The 12,472-nt window shown below is 40.8% G+C and overlaps 1 protein-coding gene across 1 annotated transcript in view; it reads left to right on the top strand.

Moving 5' to 3' along the window:
* The window catches only part of dnah12 (dynein, axonemal, heavy chain 12), a 184,003-nt gene that overhangs the window by 81,936 nt on the left and 89,595 nt on the right, over positions 1–12,472 (top strand). The window contains exons 28-33 of the mRNA XM_078203274.1: positions 241–381; positions 4,658–4,741; positions 4,874–5,062; positions 7,147–7,266; positions 7,777–7,962; positions 9,582–9,733. Of these exons, the coding sequence (XP_078059400.1) occupies positions 241–381; positions 4,658–4,741; positions 4,874–5,062; positions 7,147–7,266; positions 7,777–7,962; positions 9,582–9,733 (872 nt within the window). The remainder of the gene's footprint in view (positions 1–240; positions 382–4,657; positions 4,742–4,873; positions 5,063–7,146; positions 7,267–7,776; positions 7,963–9,581; positions 9,734–12,472) is intronic.

Consider the following 12,472-nt stretch of genomic DNA (forward strand, 5'->3'; position numbering starts at 1 on the left):
TCTGGGGGAAAAGTGCTTTGTCGATCTTTAAATAAATCAGCATCATTGAGAAATAGAGACTTGTGGAGAGAGTGAATAAAAATTCAAGCCTAAAAACACAATTAATATAAACAATGTTAATTTGGTTTACTCAACTTTATATTTATAATTGGAATAGTTTTTCCTACAAATTAGCAAATCGGCATATATTTATGCTTTATGGTTGATCTCCATTGAACTTTACTTTACCAACATTTACAGTGGACTGATGGCATTGTTGCAAATACCTTCCGAGAATTTGCATCGGCAGATACCCCCGACCGCAAGTGGGTGATATTCGATGGACCTATTGATACCCTGTGGATTGAAAGCATGAACACAGTTCTGGATGATAACAAGAAGGTAAATCCGTTTCTCAACAAAAATGCATGCTGTAATTCTTAGATTAAAGTCAAGGTTTAAAGTTGTCATTCAGATCTCCGGCAACAATTTTAATGTTGGGTTACACACAGTGCCAACTGTGCCTGGGAAGGTTGTTGCAAAACAGTTCCATGGAGTTATGACCAGCCCCGGATGGGGTACCCCAAAAGTTATTGATCAGAGTGAGACCCCTCGATTTGTCACTGTATGGCTGGGATACCCCCTAATTGTCACAAAACCGGGTGAGAAGGGATGACTGGCTCTATGTTTTCATTCAGCCACCCTCTTCTGGTAGCAACCAAGGTTTAAACTAACAACATTCCCTTTCCCTTGGATACCTTTTCCAGACCCAAAGGAGCAAACTCAACCAGGCTTTCTTGAGTTAAGGTAGAGTAAGTTCATAACTACTAAAAGGTAAGGAGAAATGGTAAAACACATGCATCCATAGTCATGTGGATTAGAGATAAGAAATGAGTCCATTAGTAAGTAAATATAGAAAAGCATAAACAGAGTAGCTTTTGAGTTGGGAGGAGTAGATAATGATGCATTGTGACCATTAAGATTGTTTTTGGTATAGTTGGCTTCTGTTGGTGAATAGTTGATTCTTTGGTTCAGGTGTCATGCAGTTTGGCAGAAAGATTTCAGTTCTTTTTGAGGCTGCAATCTTTCTGCTGACTGATCAACTTTTACCATTAGGGAGAGCTTTAGGTATTCCTGCAAAAACTGGCTTATTTGAAGGGCTCTGGCCTTGGTCACTGTGTCACTTTCAGTCTGGCAAATTCCAGCTACTTTTCCCAGCACACACACACACACACACACACACACACAGGCAGACAGACAGAACCACAACAGCAGGCAGGCACAGGCAGATAGGCAAACTTTTAACCCCCGGATACATGTATTCCAAGAGGACCGGAATCTACTGGCCTGTTTAGACTATTATAGGGTCTTGGAGATGAGAGGCCATTATGTCCTTTGTCCTTACCAGAGATGGTAATCAGTCTTCGGATAGTTTTACAAGTACCTGGTCTGGAAGCTCAGGGAAAAGTTCCATTGTTCCTTAGAGAAACCCTCTGCAGCCATCCCTATCATTGGCTAGTTGTACATTCTCAAACATCTTCGATGTCTACGCCCATTTGTTAAAATATACAACTCGAGTCCTCTTTAAAGCCCAATATTTCCTTGTATAATTCCCGGGTTTTTCAGCATCATCATGACAATGGTCACAAAAATAACCTTTATAAAATCTTTTCATGGTTCTGTTACGATCCTGGTATAGACGTTAAATATTTAAAGAGTAATTCAAACACTGGTGATTAATGGAAAGAAATATGTCATAAATTTCTGTGTTTTTAAACAAAAAAACTTTATTGTGTGTATGTACATATATATTTGAAAATTAAACAAAGCCAGCACTGCTAACTTGTAAAAACGGATCGTATAAATACCAAGTCCCCTTTTCACTCCGCACCCACCAAGAGAACCCTTCTACTTTACTCAAATCTTGACTGTTCATTCACTTCTTCTTTGACCAACACAATGGCATGCCACAGCTTTCCAAAATTAATTTTAATTCTCCACTGCCCAACTCCATTGCAGCAAAGCATGCTTTGCGATGCTGCAAACTGAAATGTAAACTAATTATTTTGTTTCCCTTTCACAAAACCATTGTGTTCTTGTGATTTTGTTACCAACATGAATAATTTACATCTCTAATAAATATGATTGTCCTCTCTCCAGACTTGCTGGGTCCACCAAGAAACACCTTTGTTTAACATTTTTTTAACTTCTTTTCATCGGGACATCTTTCTTCAGGCTTGCTGAATACACCAAGAAACGCTTTTGTTTCAAAGCAATTTTTATTTTGCTTATTTTCATCTGGAAATGAACAATTTAAATCCCTTACTGGAATAATTGTAAATGTCATCGTTCTACCCAAAACTTAACGATGGATCATCCATTATTTAAGGTCTGCACTATTAGTTCTGACCATATTGACTAAACATAGATTACCTTTTAAGTGTAATTAACACAGGCTTGTTTGGCTTGCATTTACATCAATATCATGTACCAGTTTTCAATCAGGTTTTCTACTTACTTAAACTTCTAGAAATCCAATTCCCAAACTCAAAATTATTTTTGATGACATATAAATTATGAAACTAGATATTTGCAACAGTCCTTTGTAGCCAGAGAAAACAGGAGTGATCCTTTGTTCCTCGTAAGAAATTCATGGGTCTCGCCAGCCCAGGGCTTACCTCTACCCTGACCATGATTGTCTCTCAGTATCTGTCACCCTGCCCCCAATCATCAACCCACTAAAATAACAGTTGGAGACCATTCTATTGGGTCTGCCACCTGAAAACCATTTCCTGCTTCTGACCAACTAGTGATTCTGGCAATGATCAGAGACTTGCTGCAGAATAAAGATGATACGCAACAATTATATTCACCTGCATCTCATGCTGAAATTACCCTGCAATCTTTGGCTCATCTGAAAGTATCCACCACCTCCAACTCTGCCCTTGTTAAAATTGGAGCTTAAGGCCCAGATTTTTCACTCCAGGGTAATGTGCGCACAGACTGGAAAATTCCTGGCTTTACTGACCTTTAAAAATAGCTGCCCACTGTTCTGATTTTTCATTCTGGGAAGCAAGCAGGATTAGAAGTTGGGCCTGCACTCCTGGAACATGTACAGAGGCTCCTGGGTGCAGAGATGGGCTGGATGGAAAGCCTGGCTCTGTGCTCTTGGAATTTGTTGAATTAAATAAAAAAAGATTAAAACAAAAAAACATCCTTGTGGCCCTCAACCCCCAGATGCTCCCCATGTTCCATCCATGAAAACTTATTTCACCTTATGCCCCCCACCCACCCACATGGCCTCTCTTACCCACCTCCATGGCTCCTCAAACGCACATGCCAACCCATGCTCCTACAAACTCCACATGGCCCTCATGTCCCCCAAACACCGACATCCCTATGGCCCATTATAGCCTGTGCCAACAATGCCTATTCATGCCAATTCATGCCCTCCACCCTTTGCCCTTACCCTTCTATGCCAACTATCTGGTATTCATTGACAGTTCTTTGACAGCGTTGATAGTTTTAGTGAGCGAACATAAAAAGTGCATAAAATCATGTTTGCTCTTAACAATCCCAAATGGTGTCTTACATCTCCCAAAGGTGTCCTGGAACCATATCTAAAGGGTACCTCACCATTCCCTGGATATCCAAAGTAATTCACCAAGTTGAGTCTAGTTCTTACTGGTCTAATCTGCACACTCTGAGTTCCATACTCTTGGCCTACCAAAATTGCACTTCAGTGGAGGCAATTGAGAATTTAAATGGCTAGCCGCCTACATAAACTGCACATGCACAAATCCCAGCCTGATTCCTGGACTGCTCCCCCAAAAATACTAAATACCCTATTTGGGGGAGGGACCTAGAATTACTGGGCTCGTTCCCCATTTTTGGCATGATGGAAAGGCTCTCCATCATGGTGACAATCTGGGCTGAAGTTTGAAAAATGTTTGAGGGAAAATTTTGTATGTTAAGCTTGAATACGTGGGGTGGCACAGTGGTTAGCTTTGCTGCCTCACAGCACCAGGGATCCAGGCATGGGTCCCTCTCCATGCGGAGTTTGCACGTTGTCCCCATGTCTGTGAGGGATTCCTCTGGGTGCTCCAGTTTCCTCCCATAGTCCAAAAGATGTGCTATTTAGGCGCATTGGTCATGTTGAATTCTCCCTCATTGTACCTGAACAGGCGCCAGAGAGTGGCGACTAGGGGATTTTCACGGTAACTTCATTGAAGTGTTAGTGTAAGCCTATTTCATAGAATTGTAGAATGCCTACAGTACAGAAGGAGGCCATTCGGCCCATTGAGCCTGCATCGATAACAATCCCATCTTATCCCCGTAACACCACGTATTTACCCTCCTAATCCCCCTGACACTAAGGGGCAATTTAGCATGGCCGATCAACCTAACCCACACACCTTTGGACTGTGGGAGGAAACTGGAGCACCCGGAGGAAACCCATGCAAACACAGGGAGAATGTGCAAACTCCACACAGACAGTGACCCCAAGCCGGGAGTCGAACCCGGGTCCCTGGCACTGTGAGGCATTTGTGATACAAATAAAATTTAATTTTAATAAACTTTAATGCTGTCCTTTTTGAGCTCCTGTTTAATTTTAACTATCATTTGTAATGATCAAGTGTTCAATCATGTGTTAACAATTTTTATATTTTGTTATTAGCTATGTCTGATGAGTGGAGAGATCATTCAAATGTCACAACAGATGAGCCTCATTTTTGAAGCAATGGATCTTTCGCAAGCCTCAGTAAGAGCCCTTTTATTTCCTTCTGCATGATTGTAGTGGTCAATTGATTCTAATTCAAAACAAAATATAGTTCCACCAAAAACTGTATTGCCATGCTTCTGAAAAGCAATTTTCTTTCATTTCTATTGTTAGCCTGCTACAGTCAGTCGTTGTGGCATGATCTATCTTGAGCCAACCCAACTGGGCTGGAAGCCCATTGTAACATCCTGGCTTAAAGGACTTACAAATGTATCACATCATAAAGATATGCTGAGTATGTTGGAGGATCTCTTTGATTGGCTGGTGCCTCCTGCACTTCACGTCCTTCGCAAACAGTGCAAGGTAAACAAAAGTTGGCTTTTCATTAAAATGACAAAATTTAACTAATTGTTAAATTATCATGAAGCATTTATTTGAAGTGGCTAAATTAAAAGGAAAACTTCTTATCATCTGTCCAGTAGGAACAAGGAGCAAAGTAAATTCCAAACCTGCAAAAGGAACAATTTGAATTGATGTACCAAATAGCCAACTGGGGATTTGAGTTCAGACTAAGTTTACATGACACAGTGTAGAAGTCTTCTAACCGAAGTCAAGTTTTATAATTGTGATGCATAGGTCTAAATAGTGATTAATTTTAACCACTTTGGGTTGGAGCTTCATCCTTCATAAAGGGAAAAAAAACACATGGTTACACAATGGCATTTTGTTTATGTTGTCCAAATCCCCGGCTGATATTGTCTTATATCTTGACTAGAGCCCAGCAGTGAAAGATATATAATTTTGCACGTTAATAGTTCAAAAGAAAAATATACTGTAACAGTCATGTGACAATGGAATGGAGGTGAATATTAGGAAGGATAGGGGTGAGCATTTTAGGTTGGAGGACCACATCTGAGTATGGAGATTTTGTGGGGGGGGGGGGGGGGGGGCAACCAACAACAAGAAACAAGTATTAGAATGATAAATTTTTGTACAAATTTACATGAAACATTTATCATGATAATTATACCATCATAATATACATGCATAATAAACAATAACAAAAACCAAATGTGCCCTCTTTTTCATGCCCTCCCAACTTAAAAGTTAAAGTTTACTTATTAGTCACAAGTAAGGCTTACATTAACACTGCAATGAAGTTACTGTGAAAATCTCCTAGTCGCCACACTCTGGTGCCTGTTCAGGTCAATGCATCTAATCAGCACATCTTTCAGACTGTGGGAAGAAACCGGAGCACCCGGAGGAAACCCACGCAGACACAGGGAGAATATGCAGACTCCACACAGACAGTGATCCAAGCTGGGAATCGAACCCGGGTTCCTGGTGCTGTGAGGCAGCAGTGCTAACCAATGTGTCACTGTGCCGCCCTCTTAACTTAATGTGAACAATAGAGTTGGTCTTATCCTTTACAATCTATCCAAGTCCAGTGTCATTCTATTCCCTTTCTGCAGATTCTGGGTATTTCCCAGTATTTTCTGTTTTTATTTCAGATTTTCAGCATCCGCAGTATCTTGCTTTTGTCTACCAGTACAAATGCTGATTGACTGCAATGTACAATTTAGCACAAAGCAGCCTCTTTGATCAGAGCGCCATCCACCACCTCAAACATTCACTTCCTCCATCATTGGCGCAAAGTGACAGCAATGTGTACCAAACGCAAGAGCCACCAAAGCAATTCACCATACCTCCTTTGACAGCAGCTTCTAAACCTACAAACTCCACCACCACATGGGAACATCACCACCTGCAAATTCTGCTCCAAGCCACAGTTGGTGATTTTCCCATGGAGTACATTTTGCAGGTGGATCAAACCTAAAGCAGGCACAAACCTCATAAATTTATGCAAATACAGTTTTAATTAATTGTAATTGTGGCCTGAGCAGGGACGTTGACATGCTTTTCTTCTTCTGAAGACAGAAAAGGCTTTTCGGGTAAGGCTGGGTCTTTTCTAGGGCCAAAATGAGCTCCTTTCTGTCTAGCAGAGTAATGGCCTCCCATGCTCAACTGCCATCTTTCCCATTGAATATCTTTCTCCTTATTACTTACCTGGAAGCCGAGGGCCACCTGATGATCACTTACTGACAGCCACTCTGCATCCTCTGGGCAATAATTGAACAGGCGCTATTTAAATAAGGCCCAACAATGAAATTCTTCATCACATCCTGCAGGATAGGAAATCATGTCACCCAAGCACATTATTCTACCACAGTCCTGCTCCATGTTAAAATCTGTTCCATTAGTACAGTTAGACACACTGCACTATAAGATTTAGTACCCGAAAATAAGTTAAGCATTCATCTAAAATGTTAAAATGGATTTTAAGAAAATAGATTTTTATGTGATTTTTAATTAACAGATGAACAGTGAAGAATAACTAAATTACCTGCACTAATATTACTGATATAATTTCCATGTCAAATACTCAGGAACTTGTTCCAACATCTGACAGCAATACTGTAGTTTCGCTGACTCATCTTTTTGACATGCTCCTCAATGACCAACTGACAGAAGACTCTGATTCCAAGAATGTTCGCGTCTGGATAATGGTAAGAAATATTATCCTTATTATTACTTTCTGTTTCATGAGAAGAAGACGGGTGTTTCTTCATTCATCCTCTTTTCAGTTCCAAATACCTGGGTGGCCTACTCCAGGTCTCCACAATGCCATTCCAAAGGAGACAACTGGATGCTGTGCATAAATGATCTGAAGTTAATCCCCTTCTGATTTCATAGCAATTATCTTTGTTATCAATCTAGTTATTATGCAGTTTTATATTAAATTATAAATATTGGAACTGATGGATGAAATAGAATTGTTATTTCTCTTGGTATATGAGTATTGTGGCCTTATGCCTTGATGTCATCCATTTCACTGCTCCTGTCTTGTTGGTAGTCAGAGCAATGTATCTATAGTGAACTGCACCAGTCCAATGGTGAAGCAGGTTTGGGGGACAGTTTGGTTGACTCTAGCTTCTATTTCTTATATTCTTACTTTTACATATCTGATACGTGTACTTGCTTCTCAAAATTTAAACCCGACTTCATCTTGTTTCCAGGCTGCTTTTTGCTTCGCCTTGATTTGGTCAATTGGTGCATCCTGCGACATAGAGGGTCGAAAAATATTTGATGCATTCATGCGTGAAATCATGTCTGTAAAATCTGCAAATCCACTACCAGCTTCCGTGGGAAAATGGGAATGTCCCTTTGAGGAAAAAGGACTTGTCTATGACTACATGTATGAGGTATGACAGCTTTGAATACACCAAACAAATCAAGTTTTTACTTTCAATAAAAGAAAGGATCATATAAAACTGCCTTCATAGTGATTACATATGCAGTAGTCACTGTTGAATAAGTAACCATTTTTATAAGTTTTCTTGTCAGTTTTCTCTTCTTCACATTGCATCTTACAAAGGCATCGATAGATGCTGGTCATCCATTGGTACTTCATTCAAGTCTTAACAATAGTGTCAGCAGGCTATTTGGCTTCAAGAATGTCAAGAGTGGAGCCCAATCTAGTCCTCATCTGATGTTTCTTGCACACTTATTGAATATGGATCAGGAGAAAAATTCTAATTGACATTGATATCAGTTGACGTACCCTGATTGATATTAGCTGAGTACAGTCTGGGAATCAAAACTGAGACCATCCTAGATACTGTGACTTAGTTATTAGTTGGATGAATTTGATTATTCAGCAGGGATATTGGAGTAACCATTCTTATATCCAAACTTTCCTTTGGTAAGACATGAATTCTATTATAAGTGATAATATTGAACATTGTGATTTTACTCTCAGTCAACATTCTTGCAGTCAAGCATTTTATCAAGCAAATGATGTTATAGTTTAAATTAAGAGTAAAAGAAGAGTTTCTAGAGTAGCCTGTCCGTAGTGCAGTTTGTGTGGCCAGAAAACAATATGATTACAAATACAAACTGCAACAGCAATTGAACTCTGTGATTCTTGGATTTAGGGAGAGTGACAAAGAAGACTCTTCCCTAAGGAGGGACAGGAACTTCAGCTCCCATATGTTGGGGAATTTCCAGGATTCCCTGGGGAATTTCACCCATTCCATCCTTGGAAACTTTCAGGGCCTTAAAAATATCTCAAACGTTTTACTATGGAAAGATAATTGATTCCAGAAGGTGCAGAAGGTATGAAACAGAAAATTTATTTTCTCCCTCTGCCTTCAGAGTATCATGATATCGCTGTGATATTCTGAGCCTTGGTTCAGGTTTGGTGTAATGAACCAACTTCTTTCATGCAAATATCCTCATCCCTGCAATTTGGCCATCCAAGACAAAAAGGATCTAAGAGCCTGCATTTCTAAATATGTGCAATAAATGTATGGTTGGAACATTATGGGATACCTGCCTTTGCAAATAGGGGCTTTGAATAAAAAAAAAAGAAAAACATGCTAAACTTTTACAAATAACTTATTAGACTCACATGGAGTATTGTGTACAATTCTGAAAACCACACTTTAGGAAGGTTGTCAAGACCTTGGGGAGCTAACATAGAGGGTTGACCAGAAATGAGACTACGTGCAGAGATTGGAGAAGCTGAATTGCTCACTTTAGAGAAGAGATTGTTAAGGGAAGATCTATTAGAGGCCTTCATAATAATGAAGGGCTTTGATCGAATAAACAGGGAGAAGCTGTTTCCTCTGGCAAGTGGGACAGTAACCAGAAGTCATAGTTGGAGGACAACATATCCCTAAAAATGTGTATGTTTTGAGGAGGTAAACAAACAAAGAGAAATTGTTTTAAAAAAGTAACATCAAATTGATTTAATATACACAATGTAATATTAATTTGTATTATTAACTGCTTTCTAATGAATCTGTAACACTTTTGTCAGTTTAAAGCCAGAGGACGTTGGGTCCATTGGAATGAAACAATAAAGGCTATTTCTCTGGGTGATAAGACCACAAAAGTCCAAGACATCATTGTTCCTACAATGGACACAGTCAGATACACCTACCTTTTGGACCTCTGTGTTACAAATGGAAAGTAAGGAAGATATTGCTTATTAGAAAATGTTCTTTGATTTGCACTGGTTCTCTTTTACACTGCATAGTGAAACAGACGTATCAATAATTCAAATAAAAAACTGGGCCTCATGATGGTTTGCATTATATTGGGGGGAATTTTATGGAGCCTGCAAGAGTGGGAAATGCTTTGTGTAGGGTAAATTAGGTGGTAGCTGATATTTGATTTCCAGATGGTGTGTTGAGATACCAGGATTAAGTCAGTGCCATGTTTGTGATATGTCAGGCCTCATGTTGGCATGTGGTGAGTTCCCACTTGTAATTTTTTCATATGCCATGAATACTCATTAGTGTAAATTTCTTTATAATTACATTCTATGTTCAAAGTAAAGTCAGTGGTGCACAAGAATCACGTGGCTCCCAGTTCATATTCATTTAGAGGTGATGTGCATCTAGTCTTACTAATAGTGACCAAGAAACCATTATTGATTGTCGTAAAAACCTATTCACTAATGCCCTTTAAGGAAGGAAATCTGACAATATTACCTGTCTGACCTACAAGTGACTCCAGACCCACAGCATTGGGCTCCCTGAAATGAACAAGCCACTCAGTTGTATCAATGAAACCTGACCCTGCAAAGCTCAGCTCGTTAACATTTGGATGTTGTGCCAAAATTGGGAGTGACAGGTAGTATTGAGGAAGCGGGGGGGGCGGAGGGGGCTACAGAAGGACTTGGACAGGTTAGGAGAGTGGGCAAAGAAGAGGCAGATGGAATACAATGTGGAAAAGTGTGAGGTTATGCACTTTGGAAGGAGGAATGGAGGCATAGACTATTTTCTAAATGGGAAAATGCTTAGGAAATCAGAAACACAAAGGGACTTGGGAGTAATTGTTCAAGATTCTCTTAAGGTTAACGTGCAGGTTCAGTCGGCAGTTAGGAAGGCAAATGCAATGTTAGCATTCATGTCGAGAGGGCTAGAATACAAGAGCAGAGATGTACTTCTGAGGCTATATAAGGCTCTGGTCAGACCCCACTTGGAGTATTATGAGCAGTTTTGGGACCCGTATCTAAGGAAGGATGTGCTGGCCTTGGAAAGCGTCCAGAGGAGGTTCACAAGAATGATCCCTGGAATGAAGAGCTTGTCATATGAGGAACGGTTGAGGACTCTGGGTCTGTACTCATTGAAGTTTAGAAGAATGATCTTATTGAAACTTATAGAATACTGTGAGGGGCCTGGATATAGTGGACGTGGAGAGAATATTTCCACTAGTAAGAGAAACTAGATGCAGAGGGCACAACCTCAGGCTAAAGGGATGACCCTTTAAAATAGAGATGAGGAGGAATTTCTTTAGCCAGAGATGGTGAATCTGTGGAACTCTTTGCTGCAGGAGGCTGTGGAGGCCAGGTCATTTAGTGTCTTTAAGGCAGGAATAGATAGGTTCTTGATTAATAAGGGGATCAGGGGTTATGGGGAAAAGGCAGGAGAATGGGGATGGGAAAAATATCAGCCATGATTGAATGGCGGAGCAGACTCAGTGGACCGAGTGGCCTAATTCTGCTCCAATGTCTTGTGGTCTTATGATCTTATTGGAGAGCAACAGCCTGACATAGTCATACTTCCAGAATCATAGCTTACAAATAATGTCCCAGACACCACCATCACCATCCCTGGGTATGTCCTGTCTCACCGGCTGGACAGACCCAGCAGAGGTAGCAGCACAGTGGTATACAGGCAGGAGGGAGTTGTCATGGCAGTCTCCAACGTTGATTCTGGACCCTATGAAGTCTCATGGCATCAGGGCAAACATGGGCAAGCAAACCTCTGCTGATTAACACATTGTGCTTCCTCCCACCCTCAATTGATGAATCAGTACTGCTTCATATTGAACACAACTTGGAGGAAGCACTGAGGGTGACAAGCACACAGAAAGTACTCTAGGTGGGGGATTTCAAAGTTCATTATCAAAAGTGACCCAGTAGCACCACTACTGACCAAGCTGTTCAAGTCCAAGAAATCCAGATCAGCTGATGAGGGAACATCTATTTGACTGTGTCCATACCAATCTACCTCTTGCAAATGCATCTGTGTTTGAGGGGGAGAGGGAGAGAGGATGCGTGTGTGTGTGTGAGGGGGAGAGGGAGAGATAATGTGTGCATATGCGTGTGTGCTTGTGTGAGAACGCAGGTCTGGAGGGGTTGAGAGAGTGGGCAGAGGACAGAATGTGTCCATAAGTCTGGCCCACTCCCAGTATCAGGGTTCTCACTCACCCACGCACCATCATGCACTATTATCCACTCTCACCGTGGGTGAGGGTGACTGAGTGAACACTCACTAGGAGTTAACTGGAACAGACACACTCATGCTATTACACTTCAATGTACATCTTTATTATTACTCATATTTTTTATCAGCATGTTGCTTATTTTTGTACTTCATTTAAAAAAAACTCATATTCAGTGTTGTGCCAAATTTGATCTTTCCAAAAAATTTGCTCATCGGCTCCTTGAGTGAGAACATTTTGACATGTGACCCCTGCCTACTCCCCCATGTGGAAAAATTGGACAAGCTTGACCTGGAAGGACAAGATGCATAGTAACACCACCACCTGCAAAATTCTGCTCCAAGCCACATGTCATCCTGACTTGGAACTATGGCCTGAATTCTCTGGCCGTCCATGCCAGCGGGATTCTCTGGTCCCACCGACAGTGTACCAGGTGATGTGGGGTGCCTTCAATGGGGAAATCCTATTGACAGTGAT

The sequence above is a fragment of the Mustelus asterias genome, chromosome 3, assembly GCF_964213995.1.
Source record: "Mustelus asterias chromosome 3, sMusAst1.hap1.1, whole genome shotgun sequence".
In the NCBI taxonomy this organism is placed as follows: domain Eukaryota; kingdom Metazoa; phylum Chordata; class Chondrichthyes; order Carcharhiniformes; family Triakidae; genus Mustelus; species Mustelus asterias.